This window comes from Monodon monoceros, unplaced genomic scaffold (genome assembly GCF_005190385.1).
Source record: "Monodon monoceros isolate NGI ecotype Baffin Bay Population unplaced genomic scaffold, NGI_Narwhal_1 Super_Scaffold_20, whole genome shotgun sequence".
NCBI lineage: Eukaryota > Metazoa > Chordata > Mammalia > Artiodactyla > Monodontidae > Monodon > Monodon monoceros.
This window is the reverse complement of record NW_021703777.1, coordinates 2,879,396-2,898,035: the sequence shown is the minus strand read 5'-3', so window position 1 is coordinate 2,898,035 and position 18,640 is coordinate 2,879,396. Positions and strand designations below refer to the sequence as shown.

The window sequence follows — 18,640 nt, the reverse complement described above, 5'->3', positions numbered from 1 at the left end:
ATGGACATATATACACTACCAAATGTAAAATAGCTAGCTAGTGGGAAGCAGCCACATAGCACAGGGAGATCAGCTCGGTGCCTGTGACCACCTAGAGGGGTGGGATAGGGAGGGTGGGAGGGAGACCCAAGAGGGAGGGGATATGGGAACATATGTATATGTATAACTGATTCACTTTGTTATAAAGCAGAAACTAACACAGCACTGTAAAGCAATTATACTCCAATAAAGATGTTAAAAAAAAAAAAAAACAACTTTGGAGAAAGTGTTTTGCACAGTATCTGGCATGCAGTAAGTGTCCAGTGATATTTGTTCACTGCTCAGTGAAAAAGTCTTCACCAGAAAGTTGAACTAGTGGCAGAAGGAAGACCGCATAAACCATTAGAGCAGAACTGCAAGGGCTGTTGACATCCACAGTGCCACGCACGAGAAAAAGAGACGACAGATTCTTGTTCAAGGTGGAGCAGGGAGAAGAGCGCCCTGAATTGAAGACCAGGCGGGTGGATTCGTCCTGGCTCTTCCTCCGGCTCCCCTGCGCCGTGGCTTAGCCCCTCAGCTGGCCTCTCCCACGATCAGATTGCTCGAGCGGAAGCCGAGGGGCTCTATCTCAGGAGTAGCTACGGTCCCTTATCACAATAACAGTTCACACATTTGTAAGGTATCACCCTATGGTTGCTAAAGCACTTGCTTTAATTATTTATTGTTTCTCCATGTAGAGTATAGCAGTTAGGGGATGGCAATTCTAATGTGTTGTGGTTTTAATTTTCTAAACGGTGTTTTTATAGAAAAGGCATGTATACTATAATCCCTAATTATATTAACTACAACCGTGGGAGGTCAGGTTGATTGTACGGGCAGGGAATAGCATCTCTGGTGCCAACTTAACCCAAATTCTAGCTACATGAGTAAGATGAAGAATACAGACACTTTCGTGAGCTGGCCTTGAAAGCCCAAATATAAAAAGAAAGGTTATGATGGTCACACTTTATTGTTTTATTTACTTATTTTCATTATTTATTTATTTTATTGAAGTATAGGGTTTTTTTAAAACATCTTTATTGGAATATAATTGCTTTACAATGGTGTGTTACTTTCTGCTGTATAACAAAGTGAATCAGCTACGCATATACATACACTTATAATGTGTTAGTTTCAAGTGTACAGCAGTGATTGAGTTATGCATTTATATATATAATATCTATTCTTTTTCAGATTCTTTTCCATTATAGGTTATTACATGATATTGAGTAGAGTTCCCTGCGCTATACAATAGGTCCTTATTGTTTACCTATTTTATATATAGTAGTTTGTATCTGTTAATTCCAAACTCCTAATTTATCCCTCCCCCCTTCCCCCCACCCCTACTATCCCCTTTTGTTTGTTTTCTATGTCTGTGAGTCTGTTTCTGTTTTGTAAATAAGTTCATTTGTGTCATCTTTTAAGATTCTGTGTATAAGTGATATCATATGATATGTCTTTTTCTGTCTGACTTATTTCACTTAATATGATAATCTTGAGGTCCATGATGGTCACACTTTAAATGTATATTAGTCACATGTATTTTCTAAAGGAAGAACGGGGAGAGGCCAAGGTAAGGGGGAGGTGATGAGACTAATATTACAGAGAATATTTACTGCATACATACTACATAGTGTGTCAGGTATTGTGACAAGCATTTTATATACGTTATTCCCTTTGCCCTATGGGGGGGAGGCACAAGTATTCTCATTTTACAGAAAATCAACTTGCCAGTGTTACACAGAAGACTGTTGGGATTTGAAGCCAGGTCTGTGTCTCTATTCCGTGAGTTTTCCAGATCGTTGCCTAAAAACAGGAATGTAGGGAAAGGACCTAAAATTATTTGGCGCCTAAAAGTATAAAGAAAGATTTACCGGTATAGGGGTGGCAAAGCTCCCCAGTTTGCAAAGTGTGCCTAGGAATAGGGTATTTGAGCATTAATTTTAGCAAGTACTGACCCTATATTCACCTGGAGATAGGTTCCATTGCTGCATCATGGGAGTTTCTAGTTTGTATCACTTTCCATCATTAACTGTGTAGCTGGATGCGTTCCCAAACACTGGAACAGGCGTTTTTGCAGGGCCTCAGCACCGGGCACTGGCCTCCACAGCTGTACCGTGAAGCAGTTTTCAACTCTCAGGTAGCTGTTACATTAGCAAAGCAAGACAACAGCCAACGTTTCATTTGTGCCGAGCAGTAAACCCTGAGCTTCATCAGAGGAGGTTGCGGCTGATTCATAAACAATAGGGATTTTCTCTAACTGAAGAGCATCTGGTGGCCACAGGAGATCGTCTTTAATCCCCTCTAATGAGTTCAGAAGCTGTCGCAACTTTTGATGACAATATGGGCTTCATTTTAACTGCTTGGTTATCCTGTCAGCTCCACACTGAGTTAACACCATCGCTTTACCTACTGGCCTTGGTTTTCTCTCTTTCTCTTGTTTCCAGTGTTTTATTTTGTGACCCTACTACTCACGGTCACCCAGGCTGGATAACCGGGGTCCTCCTGATTCCTTACCACCTAGATTCAGCGTGTTTCCCGAATGCATCTCTTCTCCGCTCCCATCACCTCTGCCTTGGCCTCACCTGTACTTGCCTGGACCCCCGTCCCCAGGCTCTTCTCCTCAATTCGGTCTCCACCCAGCCAAGCATCTTCCATTTAAACCCAAGACTGACCAGTCTCTGCCTGTTTGAACCTTCAGGGGTCCCCGATGCCTACAGAATAGAGTCCCTGCTCCTGACATGCCTGGCCGAGCCCCTTAGGCCTCCTCTCCCCTCTCCCCTCTTAGCCATGACCGTCAGCAGTGCTGAACTTGTCTTTCTGCCATGTACAGTTCTGTGGGCTGTGTCTCCCCTCTGGGCCGTTTGCTCAAGCTGTCCTCTTTGTCCAAAATGCCCTTTCCGCCCACACCATCCCCCAACCTCCCATCCCTTGCCTGGGTCCTCATCATTCTTTGAGACACAGTTCAGACAAGAGCCTCGCCCTCTGTCCCAGGAACGGCAGGTGACCCTCCCCTCTGTCCCCATGTCTCCAGGAACAAACTAGGTGTTAAATGTATTCCCGTAACCATCACTGCCCTTCTGACACTTTACTGTGATTCTCTGTTGGTGTGTCTGTTGTCCTTCTTTGGAATGTTAGCTCATTCTTATAAAAGTAGACAAAGCTCAGCTCCTGGTAGTAAATTACACAAGAGGGATGACCAGAAGGTCTTAGAAAATCATGCAAATGGCTCCTAAATATACGAAAGGATGTTCCGTCTTGCTGATAGGAGAGGAATGTCGATTACTATTTGACCAGTTCTTACCTGTCGTAAATCCAGAAGTTTGACAACATACTCTGTGGGTGGGGTCATGTGGAAATAGGCATTCTCTGACATTGCTGGTTGGACAACAAAGTGGTACAGCCCTATGGCGGGGGCGGGGGGGAATTTGGCAGTATCAAGCTAACGTATATATGCCTTACCCTCTGGTCCAGGAATGACTCTTCTAGGAATCTATACCAAAGATGTACTGCAAAATAAATGAGAACATGTTTGCAGAAACCTATATTTTATAGCACATTTTATAAGAGCAAAAGATTGGAAACAGCCCATATAACCATTAATAGAGATCTCGTTGAATAAAGGGAAGGTGGAAAAACACGTGTTTAGTTTGCTACTCTTTTTCTGAGAAAGGGGAGGATATGATTATAAATATATTTTTCTTTTAGTTTTTACAAGTTTTCCTATAAGGAGAAAGAAGTAACAAGATGTAGATGACAAAGATAAAAGCTAGACTTCTGTAAATATCCCTTATTTTAAGAATTTTACTTTGAAACCATGTAAATATTTTACTTAATTACACAAGAATTTTTTAATCCCTAAAAAATGAAACAAAACTAAACAAATGAACCTAAACGTGTACTGAGTAGGTGGAAAGATCTCCCAAAGAACTAACTCTTGATTTTTTCTCCTCTATTTTCCCTTCCCTCCAGCCTTTTGCCATCAGAATCACTGACCCTAAGCCCACAACAGATTGAAAAGTTTGTAACAGTCTCTGAGGCAAAGTGGAAGCCTGCGTTCCTCAGGATGGGTTAAGGGGAGGTCCTCGGCCAAAAGCGAGATCTTTACTTCCTGCTTATTTTACTAAAGAATTTCTTTTTGTCACTCAGGTTCCTCCTTCCTTCTCTCTCTGCATCACAAAAACTGCAGTGAGAAACCAAATAGGCGGGCTCCTGACTTCCGCTAGGAGGTTTCACACTTGGCTGACTTGGAAAGTGGTAGTTCTGAGGACACAAATAGGGACATTTCAGAGAGAAGCCTAAGGCTGGGGCTGGAGAGCCCTCGACCATAGTAACAAGAACTGGTTAACCCCAGAAAGGGTAGGAAAGCTTCTGACACTGCAGAGGTAAAGAAGACTAACATGCAGGGCAGATCAAAGAAGACGAGTAGACTTGCCCATGCTGGGAGAGTAGAATCAGCTTCTGGTTAGAGGGTTGAGGGGTTAAAACAAGAAGCCTTCCTGTGTAACACGTTTGCGCCTGTACATGTTACCCAGTCCAAGGTCGTACTGCTCGCCACACAACAGGCCAAGAAATCGAGACACAAGGTGTTGGGGCAAGGAATAGAGATTTTCTTCAGGAAGCCGGAGACGATGGGGGACTAGTGTCCCCAAGAACCACCTGCCCCAACTTAGCAGTCAGGCTGCTTTTATACTAAAATGGGAGTGGGCATGGCTGATTGTTGGAAACGTCTTGGTGCGGGAATCCTTTGTTCACAACTGTTATTCTCTGTTCTGCAACATTGTATCTCTGTATGAATGGAAAAGTGTTTTACTCTTAAAGGTCAGAGCCTTCAGAATAGGCTCTCCTGTATATTTCAGGCTACAGGCAACATTGTTTCACAAGGTGCAGAGCCCGCAGGACTCAGCACAGGCAACAGAGCACAAGGCTTAGAGCTACAGGGATAGACCTGATGCGGAAGCAGGTTTGTTCTTCCCTGTTACACATCTGTGCTGTCTGGCTGCCACAAGTCATGCCCTCCAGAAGTTGGTGGGGGGCAAGATGGTTATTTGGGATCTATGCCTGTGAACAGAAAGAGGCTGAAGCAGGATTGGGCAGAGGAAGAAGCTGAACTGTGGTGAGGGCTCAACAAAGCCTCCGCTCACCGGGTGAAAAATGGTCCCATGGCAGGTGGAAACATCTGGACTTTATCCCCTCACCTTACTGAGTCTTCTGACCATGCTGCCCCGAGAGGGCTTGCCTCAGAGAGAGACACCACGAGAGGGACACAGCCCGCTGCACCTAAAGCAGCCCCCGAAGGAGCTGACAGCTGCAGGCTGTCTACTGATGGTATTTCCTGCAGCTGGCGCACAAGTCTTTCCTTGGAAGGGGACTTGGGGGTTATATCCCTTTGCCACCAGGCTAGCAACCCTCTTCATAGTTAATGTAGAGTGTTTTTACTGTAATTTCTCTCAACAAACGAAAGGCATTACATTTTCAGTAAAGACCTCCATATAATTAAGGTTGAATTCAAAATTGCTGTTAGAATTTATATTCCATGGATTATCAGGTGGCCAATATTATATTTCTGGGCAGGCTGGAATTAGCTGTTGGTTCATTTATTCATCTCACAAACATTCCTTAAGCATCTATTGCATGACAGTCTCTGGAAATTGAAATATGAATAAAGATGCTTTTCCCCTGAACTGGGAGTGAGATTCTAGTAGGGAGGCGGACAGAATAGACAATTGAAACAACGTGGTAGCAGTTTAACAGGTAGGTATAAACAAGACACCGTAGAAGTTAAAGGGGCGTGAGGGAGCCAGTGGTCAGCTGTGTCTGCAGGCATCCTCCTGGGAGAGGAGGCACGGGCTCTGACTCTCAGAGGACAGAAATATTCACATAAGAACATTATCGGAAGAGCAAATGAATGGGTAAAGGCTCAGAGGAACGAAAGAGCATCACACATGATGGGAACCACAGATAGATTAATATGACCGAGGCACAGATTGTGTTTAAGGACGTGTTGAAATACGGGGCTGGGAAAAATGCATAAACAATGATCTTATTCATTTAAAATATAATTTCTAATTGTCTTTTATCTAGCCAGGGCTTCTCAAATGCCTCTAACCGTGGTTTGTGATTTTTGTTTGTTCGGTTTGTGCAGTGACAGCCCTCTGCAGAACATTCCTTGGGATATGTTGGAAGACAGTGTTGACTGAGGCTGCCAGGTCTTTGGGGACGTAAGGCTGCTCTAGATCTAGAACCTGAACAGGTCTCTTCTGGACTCGATGTTGACAGGTAAGGAAAAGACTGGATGCCGATCCTGGGGATGCTACAGCTGTGTCTTGTCTGTTCCTGGAGGCTGGAACACTGAGCTGTTAGAAGGAACACCCTGCATTCCTGTCATAAAGAGTCCCTAGCAACCACCTAGTTCGGGTCACAGACAGGGAGAGGAGAGACAGAAAAGTCTTTGGCTGTTTCTGGTGCAGATAAACTGGTGTGAGGAAGCTGAGAAAGAAAATCCAGTAGCACAGCTACAACCATGGCAGGTGTATCCTTTCAAGAGCCAGTATCGACCACAGTGGGGAGGCGGATGGTTTTTACAGGTAAAGGGCTTTTGAGTATATTTCACAAGGAGAGTTAAGCTTTCTTTACCCCTCACCTATATGATGCTCACATGACAATGGACATGAGAACGAAAGAAACACATGTTTATTTTACACGATTCTGCTACTCTTATGCACTCAGTCTGGGCATCGACACCAGGCTGCCATGAACAGCTGTTCCCGTTCTCATGACATCTGAGCTAACTTCCACAAAGGAATATTTTTGTATCATAAAGTTTATGTTTTGTGTAATGGGGGCTGCTCCGATGTTGATAAAAAGTATACTTGTGATCAAATTTTCATTAATACTGATTTAAGTTTCTTGCATTTTTATAAACTTTGACATATTTGGTTGATAAAAATTTGAGCAGGACGTGTAGTAAGCTCAGTAAAATTGTCGGCTGGCATCTTGTTCCTTCAGCTTGCTTTAAGTGATTTGAGTGGTGTGTGTGTGTGTGCAATTATGTGTGTGTATAACTGAATCCCTTTGCTGTATATCTGAAACTAACACAACATTGTAAATCAACTATACTTCAGTTAAAAAAGTGTAGTTAGGGCTTCCCTGGTGGCACAGTGGTTGAGAGTCCGCCTGCCGATGCAGGGGACACGGGTTTGTGCCCCGGTCCGGGAGGATCCCACATGCCGCGGAGCGGCTGGGCCCGTGAGCCATGGCTGCTGGGCCTGCGCGTCCGGAGCCTGTGCACCGCGGTGGGAGAGGCCGCAACAGTGAGAGGCCCGCCTACCGCAAAGAAAAAAAAAAAAAGTGTAGTTAAGTAGAATATGACTAATTGTGATGTCTGTAAGAAATAAACCACGTTTAATCTTATTTCCTTTATATTTTAAAATCACAAGCCTATTTTTAAGCATGCCGCTTGCTTATCTGTAAATTCCCCCTCCAATCATGAGAAGCCTGGCTCCCACTCGTTGCCATCCATTCACTTAATTGTTAATTTTCAGTACATGTATATACACGTATCAGAATTGTTAACCAGTTCTCCAGGGGAGAAAACCTTATCAACCAGAGTATGGTGCTTCCTTGACGTTCTCTTGCCCTTGGGCTTACAGGCTCTGCTCGTTTCCAAAGTTACTTGGGTCGGGACCTTTCCCCAGCCCCTCCAGTGAGGCCGCTTCATACACCTGTAATGCAGTTAGATTCTCCTGTCACTGTCTGAATTGTCCTGGAGCTCCCTAAACTCCTAAATGATTTTTTTTAAATTTATTTTATTGAAGTATAGCTGATCTACAATGTTGTGTTGATTTTTGCTTTACAGCAAAGTGATTCAGTTATACATATGCATATATATTCTTTTTTATATTCTTTTCCATTATGGTTCATCACAGGGTATTGAATATAGTTCCCTGTGCTATACGGTAGGTCCTTGTTGTTGACCCATCCTGTATGTAATAGTTTGCACCTGCTAACCCCACACTCCCAGTGCATTCCTCCCCTATCCCCCCACCCCCTTGGCAGCCACCAGTCTGTTCTCTATGTCTGTGAGTCTGTTTCTGTTTCCTAGATAAGTTACCTAAATGATTTTTTGAAATTGTATACATCAGGGTTTCCTCTTTGTGCTGTGAAGTCTACAGGCTTTGACAACTTGGTAAGGCCGTGTACCCACATGACAGTATCATACAGAACAGGTTCACCCTTCTAAATGTCCCTGTGCTTCACCTACACACTCCCCACTTTTCTCTCCCTGAGACCCTGGCACCACTGATCTCTTACTGTCTCCATAGTTGTGCGTTTTCCTGAACGTCCTAGAGCTGGAACTACACAGTGTGCTGCCTTTGCGGACTGGCTTCTTTCACTTGTCAGTAGGCACTGAGGGTTCCTCCATGTCTTTTCATGGCTTGGAGTGCTCATTTATTTTATCACTGAATAACCTTCCATCGTATGGTTGGATCATAACTGTTTACCTAATCATCTTAGTGTCTTGCGGTTTTTGGCAATTCTGAAAAAAAACACTTCTGTAAGGCTTTTGCACGGGTATGTTTTCAGCTCAATTTGGTAAACACTTACTTAGCAATGGGATTGCTGGATCACGTGGTGAGACTACGTTTAGCTTTGTAAGAAACTGCCACACTGTCTTCCAGAGCAGCTGCACCACTTTGTGTTCCCACCAGCAAGCAGAGAGCGAGAATCCCTGTTGCTTTGCACCCTTGTCAGCATTTGGTGTTTCTTATTTTTTACCTGTAGCCAGTCTAACTGGATGTAATTACATCTCACTGTTGTTTTAATTCCCTAATGACCAATGATCATATACTTATTTGCCATCTGTATATCTTCTTTGATGAGATGTCTGTTCACAATGTTTGCCTATTTTATAATTTTTTTTCTTATTGTTGAGTTTTAAGAGTTCTGTATATATTTTAGATACAAGTCCTTTATCAGATAAGTGTTTTGCAAATATTTTCTCCTGGTCTGTGGTTTGTCGTTTCATTTTCTTAACATAGTCTTTGATAGAGCACAAGTTTTTAGTTTTAGTAAAGCACAAGGAATCAATTTTTTCTTTCATGGATTGTGCTTTTGATGTTGTATCTAAAAATTCAAAACCAATTCCAGGGTCCCTTAGATTTTTCTCCTTGTTTTCTTCTAAAAGTTTTTACTGTTTTCATTATATCTATGATCCATCAAGGTGATTTTTGTGTCTTTTATTTTATTCTTTTATACTATTTATTTATTTATTTGGTTGCTCTGGGTCTTATTTGAGCAGGAGGGCTCCTTAGTTGCAGCTTGCGGGCTCCTGAGTCATGGCATACGAACTCTTAGTTGCGGCATGCATGTGGGATCTAGTTCCCTGACCGGGGATTGAACCTGGGCCTCCTGCATTGGGAGTGTGGAGTCTTATCCACTGTGCCACCAAGGAAGTCCCCTTTGTCTTTTAAAGTTTTCATTTCTGCCAGCTAATTGATTTCCTTTTTGCTTTAAGCCAGTTTGGGTTGGCTTTTCTGTCACTTCCAACTGTGAAAGAGTCTTAATTGATACTTGAAATTTCTTCTAATCTATGCCAGTGTGTACTTAGTTTCATGTATTTACGTAGCTCAAATTCTTGTCACCTTTGATAGGTTTAAGGTTTTTCATTATATTGATACAAAATAATTAACTTCATATTCTCCTGTATTTTATATTTAGTCTCCAAATTTTCTCTTATAGTAAAGCTACATGAAAACTTTTGGGTAAATTATTTTTCCCTATCTGTTATTTTCTTGTGGTATATTTACAAAGAGTGGAATTAGGTGGTGAAAGGTACAGACTCCTGTTGAGGCCACGAACTTCAGAGGATTGTATAAAATACTATGAACAATGTATTTGTATTTAAAGCCTGCAAATAGTTTTAAAAATTACTTTTAGTTATTTATATTTTAAATATTTATTTATTTATTTGGCTGCATTGGGTCTTAGTTGCAGCGTGTGGGCTTCTCTCTAATTGTGGCATGCAGGCTCCAGAGCGCGTGGGATCAGTAGTTGTGGCGCGCGGGCTTAGTTGCCCTGCGGCATGTGGCATCTTAGTTCCCTGACCAGGGTTTGAACCGGTGTCCCCTGCATTGGAAGGCGGATTCTTTTTTTTTTTTTGTCCTTTTTGCTGTACGCGGGCCTCTCACTTCTGTGGCCCCTCCCGTTGTGGAGCATAAGCTCCGGACGCGCAGACTCAGCGGCCATGGCTCACGGGCCCAGCCACTCTGCGGCATGTGGGATCCTCCCGGACCGGGGCACGAACCCGTGTCCCCTGCATCGGCAGGCGGACTCTCAACCACTGCGCCACCAGGGAAGCCCTGGAAGGCGGATTCTTAACCAATGGACCACCAGGGAAGTTCCCCATTTTTATTTATTTTTGATAATGGAGAGGTATATATCAATCTTTTTTTGATACAATTTTTAAAAAGTTTGTTATGGGGCTTCCTTGGTGGCGCAGTGGTTGAGAGTCCGCCTGCCGATGCAGGGGACACGGGTTCGTGCCCCGGTCCGGGAAGATCCCACGTGCCGCGGAGCGGTTGGGCCCGTGAGCCATGGCCGCTGAGCCTGCGCATCCGGAGCCTGTGCTCCGCAACGGGAGAGGCCACAACGGTGAGAGGCCCGCGTACCGTAAAAAAAAAAAAAAAGTTTGTTATGACTATTTTAAAATATATCCCACTTACCTGTTACTTATATTCAACAATTTATCAAAATGTTTCCACATTTGATCACATAGCTTTTTTCTTTTTCATTTGCTGAACTATTTAAAAGTGAATTCCAGATATTCTATTGATATTATCTCACTCCTATATGTTTCACTGTGCATCTCTTAAAAAAAAAAAAACATATTCTTACATAGTCACGTTGATATTATCACACCTAGCAAAATTAACAAGTATCCTGTGACATTATGTAATAACTAGTCCGTGGTAATGTTTCCCTCATTGCCCCTAAAGTGCATTTTGATGATTGATCGTGAAAATACAGATTCAAGCTAGGTCCACACATTCATTGCATTTGGTTGTGTTGTTTCTTTTGGTGTCTTGTAAGCTGGTATAGACTTCTTTTTTTTTTCTTGTTGCAGAAATTGTGTCAGTCATCCAGTAGAAATAACCCAACATTCTGGATGTGGCTACTGTCATGTCATTTAACGTGTTCCTCTATCCTCTGTATTTTCTGAAAATTGAATTTGGCTGTTGAGTCTTGAGTTCAGTAGGTTCAACCCTTTAGGGAAGCTTGTTTCTTGAATGCTGCTGTGGTCAACACATCACACATTAACTTTTACGCAGGTCAGATGTTACAACGTCAATTTCTCTAAGGCCCATCACTTAGGACCTTTCTAAGTTATTGGAACTTAGCCTCTTTTCCCTCCAAGTTTGGAACTGATCTCAATGGAAAGTCCATGTTCTTATAAAAGTGTTGGCAAAAGCGGGTATGTACCCTGGTTAGGCAAATGAAAAGTGGATTTGCTGCATATTTTACGTCAAATATTGCATAGTTGCAATAAAAACATAGAAAATATTTTGTCACTATTAATAACTAATGTAAAAACAATAAAATATCATGAGAAATAGTTTAAACAATTACCTCAAATGCTGATACGTAAGGAAAAACTAACCAGATTATAAGAGGATGAGAAAATAGCTGAGAAATTTTGCAGCAACTTTGAGGATGATTTCAGAGCACTTTTAAGAGTTTTATAGTGTTTTTGTTAATGTCTAATTTAATGTAAAAATCAAATTTTCCCTTTTCTGCCATAAGTGTGACACTCCTCATACTTATCATTGGTAGCTATAATTGTTTTAATTTCAATTTCTTCCATTTCTAGTGAGATTCCATTATTCCGTGAGGCGATTCGCAGTGTATATTTACTGTGTGCTGTGACTACCGAACTAACCTGACCGCTCATCAAGTTTTATTTTTCTACCCAATTTTAATATTTTTCCCTTTAAAACATATTTCAGAAAAAAATTTGATTCTCAATTTTTATCATAGAGATTTGAAATCCAGCGTAACAAGTAGAAATTGGATCCCTATTGAATACTAAAAAGTTGTCCACGAGCTTCGGAGGATACAAAAATGAACAGGAATAAGTTGTTTTCTGTCTTCTAGAAGCATGTAGAACATTATAGGTTATCCTGTTATCTTATTTAATCTAAATATCCATCACAGGTGTCCCCAGAGTGTAGTGTGACATTGAAAGGAAACACAAACCCAATTCCAAAGGCCTTGAGTAGTCAAGTAGAATAAGTGGGGATGGAGGACCATTACCTCATTGGACACTCCACAAACTACACCCTGTGCTTTGTTTTCTTTTGTCTCCTACTCATTTCTTTTGACTGTCATAATTAGAGCACAGATTGTCTCCTCCATGATGGATGGATCTTAGATTTTATTTATTTTGCAACTAATAAACGGATAGAGATTCAAATGTCAGTGGGTCCAACTTTGAAAACTTTTTAAAAAGTCGATATGTAACATATACTCTAGTAAGTATGTTCATCTAGTGTTCAGCTTGATAATATTTTACAAAGTGAACACACTGATGCATTTACTTTTCAGATCAAGATCATGAATATTTTCATCATCCTAAAATATGCCTTTATGTCACTTCCCAGCCAATCCCACCAAACTCAGACTGTTTTTATTTTTATAATCCATATGTTTTTGATAACTATGAGTTTAATCTGATAAGGTAAATTGTTGTCTGTATTTTTAAAACATTTTATTTGCTGGCTTATTCTTTCATGTAAGTTTTATTATCACTTTGCTAAGTTTTATTACATAGTGAAGAGATTTTATAGATAATGTTATTTTGGCATTACAAAGGTCTTACTATGAAAATTAATATCATAAACAAAATTCTGAAGAGATTTTAAAGTATTTTAGAGCATGGTTATGTATTTTTACAACATCTGTTTGCAAACAAATGATACTGCTTACCCAATTCCAGGTCCCATGCTGCTTTAAAGTTACAAAATTACATTTAAAAAATACAGTTTTTCATTCAGAGTTTTAAATGAATTCCCACTTGGTCCAAATTGAGAGATTGATGGGATAATTACTATGGGATGTTAAATTAAAAAGGCACGTTCCTAGAGGGGTGGGATAGGGAGGGTGGGAGGGAGATGCAGGAGGGAGGGGATATGGGGATATATGTATATGTATAGCTGATTCACTTTGTTATACAGCAGAAACGAATACACCATTGTAAGGCAATTATACTCCAATAAAGCTGTTAAAAAAAATGGCACCATAACAGATAATCTAATTTAACCCATCATTTTTCAGATGAGAATACTGAGGTTCAGAGAGCTAAGTGACCTGCTCGAGATCACACAGCTTTAACCTCAAGGTCACACAGCCTTGATCAGAAGGGCGGAAGCCTCTGCCTGCTCTTGTTTATATGATGTATATATGTGTGTTATATCCAGATTACTGACTAAATAAATATATTAATGTATTTTTTCAACCATCATAGATCTACTAGAAAATCTGCATATGTAAACCAGGAATATTGCAGAATTCCACCTTATAAAGGAGTGATCACAACATGGGACTTCTGTTAGAAATATATTAGAATTGGAAATACTGTCTAGGAAATGGCCAAAAACCAATATGATGAATGAAGCTTTAGTGATGGGAGAAGTACATAAACATGTATGTGATTATGAACAGCTCGCTCCATTAGTCTGGGTTTCAGACCCATTTATTCATCTTGGTTTTTGCCTTGTGAAACTGTCACACTCATAGTCATGTCTCAAATTCAGTTATTTTAAAAATAGAAAATGACTTCACACAGAAATGCCAGTGGTTTCCTATTTGAAGAAAGAATCAAATAGTCCTCCTGCAAATTCAGCTTAAGTCTCATCACTATAATTCAGGAAGCAAATACGTCCCGTTTTAAAAAACTAATTCATGACAAAAGCTTACACATTTTAATGGGCCTGACACATTTGGCTAATCTGTGTTTTATTCTGTAGTCATAGTGTGTGATTTGCCTGAATCAAAATTTATCTACAAGTGAAAGCAGTTTCAAATCAATCCTACCTTAAACTACTGATCATGTGAATCATCACCAATGTGACTCGCAGGAAAAAAATATTAGTTGCTGGCATCACTTTGAAAAGCATCTAAACCAAGCCGTTAGAAGAGGACTTCTAATGACAAGCTTTGTCTCATACTCTATTTTTTTGTTTTGGGTTTTTTTAAGACAATATACACCTTTATTGCATGAAGTAAGAGCGCAAGGAGAAGAATTGATTAGACTTTCTGGGCTTTGATTTGATTTTCCAAAGTTGACACTTTGTAGGTTACATTAGTATCGCTTCCTTAAATCAGGGAGAAGTGCTCAGGATTAAGCAAAAAATGTTTTTGGCTTTTGAGACAGGGCTTGAAAAAATTATTTTGTCAAAGATTAGTGGATAGTTCTGTGTGCTAGTGTGCTACCTGTGAGGACATCAACATGAGAAGCCTGCTTCAAGAAGCGGGGCTGTCAGGTTAGCTGTCATCTCAGCTGCTTCTCCTAACCTTTTTTCTTACTTTCTTTTTATTGGAGTGTAGTTGATTTACAATGGTGTGTTAGTTTCAATTGTACAGCAAAGTCATTCAGTTATACATACATATGTATTCCTTTACAGATTCTTTTCCCATATAGGTCATTACAAGATGTTGAGTGGAGTTCCCTGTGCTATACAGTAGGTCCTTGTTGGTTATCTGTTTTATATATAGTAGTGTGTATCTGTTAATCCCAAACTCCTAAATTTTTCCTCCCCCTACTTTCCCTTTGGTAATCATAGGTTTGTTTTCTGCGCCTGTTTGTTTCTGTTTTGTAAATAAGCTCATTTGTACCATATTTTTAGGCTCCACATGTAAGTGTTATCATATGGTATTTGTCTTTCTCTGTCTGACTTATTACTTCACTTAGTATGATAATCTCTAGGTCCATCCACATTGCCGCAAATGGCATTATTTCGTTCTTTTTTATGGCTGAGTAATATTCCACCGTATATATGTACCACATCTTCTTTATCCATTCATCTGTCGATGGACATTTAGGTGGCTTTCATATCTCGGCTATTCTAAATAGTGCTGCAGTGAACATTGGGGTGCATGTATCTTTTCGAATTAGACGTTTCGTCTTTTCCAGATATATGCCCAAGAGTAGGATTGCTGGATCATATGGTAACTCTATTTTTAGTTTTTTAAGGAAGCTCCATACTGTTCTCCGTAGTGGCTGCACCAATTTACATTCCCACCAACAGTGTAGGAGGGTTCCCTTTTCTCCACACCTTCTCCAGCATTTAATGTTGTAGACTTTTTTTTTTTTTTTTTTGGCTGTGTTGGGTTTTCGTTGCTGTGCGTGGGCTTTCTCTAGTTGCGGTGAGCGGGGGCTACTCTTCGTTGTGGCGCTAGGGCTTATTGCAGTGGCTTCTCTTGTTGCGGAGCACGGGCTCTAGGTGCGTGGGCTTCAGTAGTTGCAGCACACGGGCTCAGTAGTTGTGGCTCGCGGTCTCTAGAGCACAGGCTCAGTAGTTGTGGTGCACGGGCTTAGTTGCTCCGCAGCCTGTGGGATCTTCCTGGACCAGGGCTCGAACCCGTGTCCCCTGCATTGGCAGGCGATTCTTAAGCACTGTGCCAACAGGGAAGTCCTTGTAGACTTTCTAATGCTGGCCATCCTGACAGGTGTGAGGTGATACCTCATTGAAGTTTTGATTTGCATTTCTCTAATAATTAGTGATGTTCAGCATCTTTTCATGTGCTCATTGGCCTTCTGTATTTCTTCTTTGGAGAAACGTCTATTTAGGTCTTCTGCCCATTTTTTGATTTTTTTTTCTTTTTTTTCTTTTTTTTTGATATTGACTTGTATGAGCTGTTTTGTGTATTGTTGGTTGCATAGTTTGCAAAAACTTTCTCCCAGTCCATGCATTGTCTTTTCCTCTTAACCCTTGCGACCGCGGTCTTCCTATCGGTAATTTGAGGCTAGTAGTACCTATTTCATAGCATATTCTATGATGATCTAATGAAAGTGCCTGCGTATAATAAGAATTCCGTGACTTTTTAAAAAACTAATTTATCCTATTTATTTTCTTGAGAACTGATTATCTGAAGGGGGTAGGAGCTAGGAGAGGACACAAACATCATCTTAGAATCCTATTTTTTTTTCGTAACAAACCAGCCAAGTACACATTATTTTCTAAAGTCTTAAGCCATAGGTGGGTTTTTAATGGGCACAGAGAGAAATAATGTAAGACTATCTAAGCCGTGGTTTCTAAACTTCAATGTGCACGCGAATCGCGTGGGGAGTCTTGTTAAAATGCAGATTCCGAGTCCAAAGGTCTGGGTGGGCCTGAGAGTCTGCATTTCTGCCAAGCTCTCAGGTGATGCCTGTGCTGCAGGAACCATACCTTGAGTGGTGAGGGTCTGAACTCTTCTGGCTCTTACTGTTGTGACTTTGGACTACCTGTTGGACTAGGACCTTGGACTCTGTGCGCCAGTTACACGGTCTATAAAATGGCAATATTAGTATCTACTTCACAGGGTTGCTGGGAGTTTTAAGTGAGTCGGTGCTCATAGAGTACTTAGAGCAGTGTCTGGCACGTGTTATGCTCCATATCTGCATTAACTGTTATCATGTGACATAGATCACTAGCAATATAAACTAGTAAACTGCTGGCTATGGGCCCAGAACACAAAATATATTTTTTAAGCTGCCAACGATTGGCCTTTGGGATTTTCCTATAAACCTGATCTAAATAATACTAAGGAAAACAAGTTCCATTAAAACAATGTTGTGATAGAATGGCAGGTTTTAAAAAAATGAATTAGTTCATTAATTTTACTGAAGCATAGTTGATTTACAATGTTGTGTAATATAGAATGGCAGATTTTGGAATATTACCTTAAACCACATGAATGCACGGGATCTTGGTTTGGAAAACAACCCAGCATCCTGTCGTCAGGAAGGATAGAAAGGTCCCTTTCGGGGCCCTGGGCGGGAAGTCTTACCCTTTGTCTGTCTCCCTTGGGTCTGTCCCCCTCCCCTTTCCTGTCTGCTGCAGGAGGAGAGGCAAAAGCACCTTCCAAGGCACCTGCCCTGTGTGATCCTAGTTGATTTCACTCACAGCCAGTGAGAAAGGGTAAAGTTCCTGCTGTCTAGCTGACCCCAGGTGCCAGAAATTATCTCAGAAACGGTGAAACCTACCAAACGGCCCTTCTGACCACAGATACCATCTTTGAGAAAAATACACTCCAGGGAGGAGTCTGAGACAGATTGAAGATTGTCCAGGCTTTTAAGAATAATAGCACTGAAAGAGACCTCAAAACGCTTATGTGGTCGAATCATTTCTTTGGGGCAGCACTTTCTAAAATAAAGGAAATAATTTCTGGAAGCTACAGAATTGCAGGCGAGGCAGTCATTTGAGAAGAGGAAGTTCTGTATCTGGGATTGAACTCGACAGACCTGGCAAGGAGCCCCAGCACCCCACTTCCAAGCGGGGGGCTAGCAGGACTGACCTTCCCAGACAAGGACCTAGAGCAGCCTGAGGAAAGCTTCTGGTGGAGGCAAGGCGAGCTCTGGTTTCTTTCCAAGCCTTATTCTTGTCAATCAAGGGAACTGCACTGGGGATGGAGGCGGGGAACCCCGAGTGGCTGGAATGAGTGCAGCACCTCCCAGGTTTGCTAAACAACATCAAAACTCACCAGCCCGTAATTGGGGGAGGGAGGGGGCTACTGAGGAACGGGGAGAAACAGTGCGCCTGGAAATAGGAAGCAAATCCGCTTTCTGCCAGCAATGCTAAGACCTCCCCGCTGAGGACTCTGAACTAACCAGTCCCAGATCTAGGGCACCGATTCTCAAAATGTAATGTGCAGGAGAACCGCTTATGGAGACGTTTAAGGATGCAGAATGCCCCAAATTCTGAGTTAGTTTTCCTGGGGCCTTGGAACTTGCACTTATAGAAGCACGTGGAGAGACTATGACGCAGGTGGTCCACGTGACACTTTGTGGGAAACACGGAGACCCTTGGGCAGCAGGCACTGTTCCTGTTCTACCCCAGGGAGGTCACAGGTCCTCCAAGGCTGGAAGGTCTAACTGGACTCTAGTCAGCACAGAAGATTCAGCTCACGAACATTGCTGTGTTTTTTTGTTTTTGTTTTATTATATTGGAGTGTAGTTAGTTGATTTACCATGTTGTATTAGTCTCAGGTGTACAGCAGCAGAGTGATTCAGTCACATATCCATATATCTACTCTCAGATATATGTTTTTACAATGTAATCTAAAAGTTTTTCAGTGTAATTTAAAGGCTCATAATTTTTTTTAAAAAGGTTGGGAACATTTGTATAATTCAAATTAGTATGTGTTATATCATTCTGTAAATGATCATATAAAACAAAATATGTCTTTCAGCCCAGTGGATTATGGCACTGATGACAGGATAATTAGGAATCTGAGTAGTCAAAACTTATGCAAGCAAAGCTATCTGAGGTGAAGATTGTTGATGGCAATCGGGTTAGATGAATTCTTTGTTCATAGCAAGGAAATAATACCTCCCATGTCTCTTCCTTTTAGAGATACCAAA

The 18,640-nt window shown here is 41.4% G+C and overlaps 1 protein-coding gene across 1 annotated transcript in view; it reads left to right on the top strand.

Moving 5' to 3' along the window:
- CUNH4orf45 (chromosome unknown C4orf45 homolog) overlaps nucleotides 1-18,640 on the top strand; it is a 142,993-nt gene that overhangs the window by 56,611 nt on the left and 67,742 nt on the right. The window contains exon 4 of the mRNA XM_029235885.1: nucleotides 6,164-6,297. Coding sequence (XP_029091718.1) covers nucleotides 6,288-6,297 — 10 coding nt within the window. The 5' untranslated portion in view covers nucleotides 6,164-6,287. The remainder of the gene's footprint in view (nucleotides 1-6,163; nucleotides 6,298-18,640) is intronic.